Source organism: Drosophila albomicans, unplaced genomic scaffold (genome assembly GCF_009650485.2).
Source record: "Drosophila albomicans strain 15112-1751.03 unplaced genomic scaffold, ASM965048v2 utg000102l_pilon, whole genome shotgun sequence".
In the NCBI taxonomy this organism is placed as follows: domain Eukaryota; kingdom Metazoa; phylum Arthropoda; class Insecta; order Diptera; family Drosophilidae; genus Drosophila; species Drosophila albomicans.
The window spans coordinates 189,775-196,575 of record NW_026263674.1 but is presented as its reverse complement, the minus strand read 5'-3'; the positions used below and the strand labels follow the sequence as shown (position 1 = coordinate 196,575).

General features: G+C 40.8%; 1 protein-coding gene across 1 annotated transcript; it reads left to right on the top strand.

The window, feature by feature from the left end:
- The first annotated feature begins 1,645 nt into the window (after positions 1–1,645).
- LOC127566365 (uncharacterized) lies at positions 1,646–3,429 on the top strand. The gene is made up of 2 exons (XM_052008391.1): positions 1,646–1,737; positions 1,833–3,429. The coding sequence occupies exons 1-2, from the start codon at positions 1,646–1,648 to the stop codon at positions 3,427–3,429; spliced, it is 1,689 nt and encodes a 562-aa protein (XP_051864351.1).
- The last annotated feature ends 3,372 nt before the right edge of the window (positions 3,430–6,801 follow it).

The following is a 6,801-nucleotide window of genomic DNA, read 5'->3' as shown; positions in this document are numbered from 1 at the left end:
TAATTTTTCTGCCTTTATTTTTAATTATACTGTCTGTTGCTAAATATGTGATAATGATTTGAGTTTTGAATTTATTAACTATATCATCTGTTATATAAAAATCTATTGGTTCGTTCTCGTTTGCTGAGTGAATTGTGTCTGTCAATGCTAAATTTGATTCATTAATATTTTCTTTGTCTATATACGGGGCTGTTTCCTGCCTACTGAGGAAATCCGCCACTTTGTTATTTTTTTTTTCCTTTTAAATATTTGATATCACAATCAAATTCTTGCAGTTTCAATATCCACCTTTGATGTTTGTCCTTGAGGTCTTTCCCTTTGTATTTTTTATTTAGATACATAATTGGTTGGTGATCAGTTATAATTGTAAATTGTGTGCCATATAGGTAATGCCTAAAGTAGTCTACGGCATACACAATTGCCAGAAATTCTTTATCTGTCGCGCTGTATTGCTTTTCGTGTTTGTTTAGGGTCCTAGATACGAATGCTATTGGCTGAGTTTGCTGTGATAACACTGCTCCTATTACAAAATCACTCGCATCTGTCGTTAATGTAAAAGGTTTATCGAATTCTGGGAATTTCAAAATTGGATGTGAGCTTATAAGTTCTTTTAAATTTTCAAAAGAATCTATAAATTCTAGGTCATTTTTATTAATATTATTTCCTTTTTGTAAATATTTGATCATAGGGTATGCAATTTTTGAGTAATCTTTTATGAACTTTCTATAAAAACCAGTCATGCCTAAAAAGCCTTTTAGTTGTTTTTCTGTTTTTGGGATTGGAATAGCTAAAATATCTTGTATCTTTTTTGGATTTGGTCGAATTCCGTCTTTACTGAGTACATGTCCTAAAAATTCTGTATCTTGTTTCATAAATGAGCATTTATTTACTTGTATTTTTAATCTGTGTTCTTGGAGTTTTTTAAAAATTTTTTCTAAAGCATGTTTGTGTTCTTCGAGCGTTGTTGAGAATATTAAAATGTCGTCTAAGTAGACTACACATATTTTGTTTATGTAATCTCTTAAAATATCATTCATTAATCTTTGAAAAGTTGCTGGTGCGTTTTTTAGTCCGAATGGCATTCTAACGTATTCATAAAGTCCTAATGGTGAAACAAACGCTGTCTTCTCTATGTCTTCTTCAGCCATCAAGATTTGATGATAACCTTTTGCTAAGTCCAATGTACTGAAATATTGAGCCCTACCAAGTTTGTCTGGGGAGAATGGGGGGGAAGCATACAGGTCAAAGTGTCTGATTGCATTCAACTTGGTGAATGCCAGCATGATTCCTGTCACTGCTTTCTTCAAGCCGACGCACTACCTCCACGTGGTTCTCCCTGGATTGTCGCTCGACAGCCGTTGAGTGGCAAACTAAAGCGCGCGACGAGAGTCCTAACTCTACAAACTAGGTTTTGGCGTAGGACTTGGAATCCACCCATGCAAAACACAATTTCAGTGAAGGAAGCAAGAGAAGCCTCGGAAAGGAACCGATCTAACGTTGACGACCATAGCAAACGTAAAAAGGACAATGATTTGAGAGTATGCACCTGGAACGTACGAACTTTGTACAGACCTGGTGCTGCTCAACAACTAGCAGATACCCTCAACAAATGTAGGGCTGACATCACTGCTATCCAGGAGATGCGATGGATAGGACAAGGCTGCATAAAGAGGAAAGAACTGTGACATTTACTACAGCTGCCATCCAGAACGGCATGAATTTGGTTGTGGTTTCGTTGTAGGTGCCAGGCTGCGGCGCCGAGTCTCTCACTTTCGGCCAATAAACGAGAGAATTGCAACGATCCGAATTACTGCCAAATTCTTTAACATCAGCCTGATATGCGCACATGCCCCAACGGAGGAAAAGGACGATGCCACCACCAAGGACGCTTTCTATGCGGAGCTCGACCGAGCTTATGGCCGCTGTCCTTCCCATGACATTAAAATTCTCCTCGGGGATTTTAATGCCAAGGTAGGACGAGAAGACATCTTTGGTGCCACCGTCGGGCGATTTAGTCTACATGAGACCACCTCGAGCAATGGTCTCAGATTAATAGGCTTTGCAGCTGCGCATAATATGGTAGTTCGTAGTACCGGATTCCGTCATTTGGACATCCATAAGGCATCTTGGCTCTCTCCCGATCGACTGACCAGAAATCAGATCGATCATGTTGTGATCGATGCAAGGCACGCATCTAACATACTCGACGTACGATCCTGTCGGGGTCCCAACATCGACTCCGACCATTATCTTGTTGCAGCTAAGATTCGCACACGGCTATGTGTGGCGAAGATTGCACGTCGAAGTGCGTTAAGAAGGCTGGACATCGGAAAGCTGCAATCACAACAGGCGAAGAATGCATTCTCCACTCACGTCTCGGGGCTATTAAGCCGAGCACCTTCAATACCTCAAGACATAAGCGATATGTGGGCGCTCATATCTCACTCCCTGCGAGCTTCGGCAGAAGAGGTGCTTGGATTCCAGCGTCCTCTAACAAGGAATCCATGGTACGATCAGGAGTGTCGTGACGCAACAGCTGCAAAGGACGCCGCCTACAGAAGAACACTGCAGGCTGGGGCGACACGAGCTATTGTGGACGTCTACAGGTTGAGAAGAAGACACGAAAAACGCCTTTTCAGACGCAAGAAGAAAGAGCAGGAAAGGCGAGAGTGTGAGAGCATAGAGAGCAGCAGATGCAGAAATGAAGCACGTAACTTCTACCAGAGGGTCAAGCGTCTGACCCAAGGATTAAAGTCTGGTGCAGTGGCGTGCAGGGACGATGATGGAAACCTTGTCACAGAAGCAGAGGTCGTGCTGAGGTTATGGAGGGATCACTTTTCGAGTCTGTTATCTGGCTCAAGCACAGACTCTGAAGATTATGATCCACGAACCCCAATCTATGGCACTGATATTGAAGTGCCAATCCCAAGTCATATCGAAGTCAAGGATGCAATCCAACGGCTTAAGAACAACAAGTCTGCAGGTGCTGACGGCCTGCCGGCAGAACTGTTTAAGGCAGCTGGTGATATGTTGGTAGGGAGCATGCACCAACTAATCAGTAAGATATGGCTCACGGAGAGCATGCCCGAAGATTGGAATCTCAGCATGATCTGTCCCATCCTGAAGAAGGGTGATGCCACGGTGCGCACCAACTACCGCGGAATTAGTCTTCTTCCAGTTGCGTACAAGGTCCTAACGAGCGTATTGTGTGAAAGACTGAAACCCCATGCTGAAGCACTGATTGGACCTTATCAGTGTGGGTTCAGGCCTGGCAAGTCCACTGTTGACCAGATTTTCACCTTGCGCCAAATCCTGGAGAAGTCTTACGAAAACCAGATCGACACGTACCATCTCTTCGTCGACTACAAAGCTGCATTTGATAGCCCCCGGCGAGATCGCCTATATGCCGCCATGTCTGAGCTTTGGTAGCAAAGCTGACTGACGTGCAGAATGACGTTGAACAACACCATCAGCTCTGTCAAGGTAGGATGTGGCCAATCCGAAACCTTTACTACCAAGTGTGGCCTCAGACAAGGTGACTCGCTGTCTTGTATACTCTTCAATATTTTAATGGAGAGTATTATAAGAAAGGCCGGTGTACATCGGACGGGCACGATATTAACCAACAGATGTGTCCAGCTCCTTGGTTACGCTGATGATATTGATATCATTGGCCGCACCAAGCGTGATGTCACAGGAGCCTTCGGGGCTATTGAAAAGGAATCAGCAAAAGTAGGACTAGCAGTTAATATGGAGAAAACAAAGTTTATGGTGTGCTCTAGCAGAGAATCGCGGCGTCTTGATTCTCAGCTGACTGCAGAAAACTATAGCTTTGGGTCCGTCAAGGAGTTTATTTACCTAGGCACTGCTATAACAAGCACAAATGATGTCAGTCTGGAGATTAAGCGGAGAATAACACTTGCCAACAGGTGTTACTTTGGGCTCAGTAGGCAGTTTAATAGTAGAGCTCTCTCTCGACGCACAAAAACCACACTCTACAAGACGCTCATTCTTCCAGTACTCTTATATGGTGCGGAGTGCTGGACTGTGACGCACTCAGATGCAGCTGCTCTTGGAGTGTTCGAGAGAAAAATTCTTCGCAAAATCTTTGGTCCAATCTGCGTGGACGATGTTTATCGCATCCGATACAACCACGAGCTGTATGAGCTATACGGCGATGTTGACGTGGCCAGTCGAGTGAAATCTCAAAGACTTCGCTGGCTGGGCCACGTTGCCCGTATGGATGAAGATGCTCCGGCTCGTAAGGTGTTTGATGCGATGATTGTTGGGACACGAAGGAGAGGACGACCCCGAACGCGTTGGCAGGACCAGGTGATGGAAACCCTGTCCACACTTGGTGTTACCAACTGGCGAAGGCGCGCTCAGGACAGAGCCGCGTGGAGGCACATCGCGCTTCAGGCTGAGACCCGATAAAAGGGTTGTAATGGCCACATAATAATAATAAGTTTGTCTAATATTGAGTCCATGAGAGGTAACGGATATTTGTCTGGTATTGTTACATGATTTAATCGACGATAGTCTACACATAATCTATATTTTTGTACTCCTGAATTATCTATTTTCTTTGGCACCATGCATATAGGTGAGCTGTATTTACTTCTGCTTTTCTTATTATGCCGTTTCTTTCCATTTCTAAAATTTGTTTTCGAATTTCTTCTTCATATTTTGGAGAACACCTGTAAATTTTCGAATTGATCGGTTGGTCCGTTTATTGTTCTTATATTGTGTACCACTGTATTTGTATTTGTCAATTGGTCGCCTTCTTTATAGTATAACTTGTTAAATCTTTTGTTTAGATTGGTAATAATTTCCTTTTCTTCTAAATTTAAATCTGTTAAATTAAAGCTTTCAATTTCACTTACTTCCAAAACACAAGCCTCTTCAGGATGCTTGGAATGGAATGGATTTTCAGCATCATTTATCAGTTTAATTGTTTTCTTCTTATTATTTATTATTTGGACGTTGACGTACTAACGGCAGTACCATCAAGTGGCCCAGCGATACCAAGCACGGGCTTGTTGACGCGCGGACAAAACAAAATAAATTTGTAAACAGCATGCATTAAACGAAAACCGCGAATAAATATTAAAAGACGCTGGACAGCTAATTAATTTAGATTAAAAATATGTTAGAATAAGTGTATAATAAAATAAATAACAATTAAATACTCGATAAATAAGCTAATAATAAGGTTTTAAGCAAAGGAATAGATTTACTAGAGCAAACTACGTTATTGAGATTATTATAGTTCACACACAGAATACGGAAGGGATTATGGCAAGCAAAGTTAGTAGATCTACGTGAAATGACAAGAGGAAGAAAATTCCTAGTGATCCTGACAGGAACTGCAAAACTAATTTGACTTAACAGCTCCAAAGAGTCTATTTCACCATTAAATTAGTCTCTGTATAAAAACAGCACCTTGCATAGTTCTACGGTCAGAAAGAGAAGGAAGGTTTAGTAATAAAAGTCTACTTCGATACGGTGGTAATCTAATATTAGGATTCCAATTTAAACTACGAAGAGCAAATAATAAGAATTGTTTCTGCACCGATTCAATCCTATCTTGATAAACCCTATACTGGGGATTCCAGACAAGAGATCCGTACTCAAGGATAGGACGAACCAGTGAGACGTATAAAGTCTTAGTGATGTAGGGATCATTGAACTCTTTCGACCAGCGTTTTATAAATCCCAAAACACCCCATGGCCCTATTTACAGCAGACAGAATATGTTTATCGAATTTTAGTTTTGCATCAAGCAGAACCCCTAAGTCATTCACACCTTCAATTCGCTCAAGAGGAGTATCATATAACATATAGTTATTTAACTGGGAAGAACCCCTACAAAAGGTCATAAACTTACACTTATTGCAGTTCAGATGTAAACATATTTACTCTGCACCAAGATTCTAGACGATTAAGGTCACATTGTAACAGTGAGCTCGCAAGACTATCATTAAATGTCAGGCAAAGCTTAACGTCATCGGCGTACATAAGTACACGGGAATGCTCAATAACAGAAGGAAGATCATTTATGAACAAAGTGAACAATAGAGTACCCAAATGACTGCCCTGGGGCACACCAGAAGTGACTTGAACACATTTAGATACAAAACCATTAAAATAAACATTCTGAATTCTGTGGGAAAGGTATGAGGATATCCACTCAATTAGGCTATGAGGAAACCCTAAAACATTAAGCTTATACAGTAAAAGGTGATGATTAACAGAGTCAAAAGCTTTACTAAAATCGGTATAAATGACATCCGTTTGCATTTTATTCTCGAATCCTTTAATTACAATAGAAGAGAACTCCAATAAGTTAGTAGAAGTGGATCTAGACTTCACAAACCCATGTTGGTAAGGTGAAATTATAGATTTACATAGATGTTGCAGTTGAGAAGTTATAATTTTTTCAAATGCTTTCGGAATCGCAGACAATTTAGATATACCGCGATAATTTTGAACTTTAGATTTGCTCCCTTTTTTTAGGATAGGTATAATGTATAATTTTTTCCAGATTTTAGGAAAAGAACATGAGTTAACGGATAATTGAAACAATTTAAAAAAGCGGTTTACAGATACTACCAGCACAATACCTTAGCACACAACTAGGTACTCCATCCGGACCAGCCGAAAAAAACAGGTTTTATAGCCAATAGTTCCGTTAAAATAGAGCTTTCAGTAATTAAAGGACCAAAAATACAATTAGATGAATTTAACTGATAAGGATAAGAAAAGGAATTTTGAGAACTTGGGACAGAATATGTCGTTTGG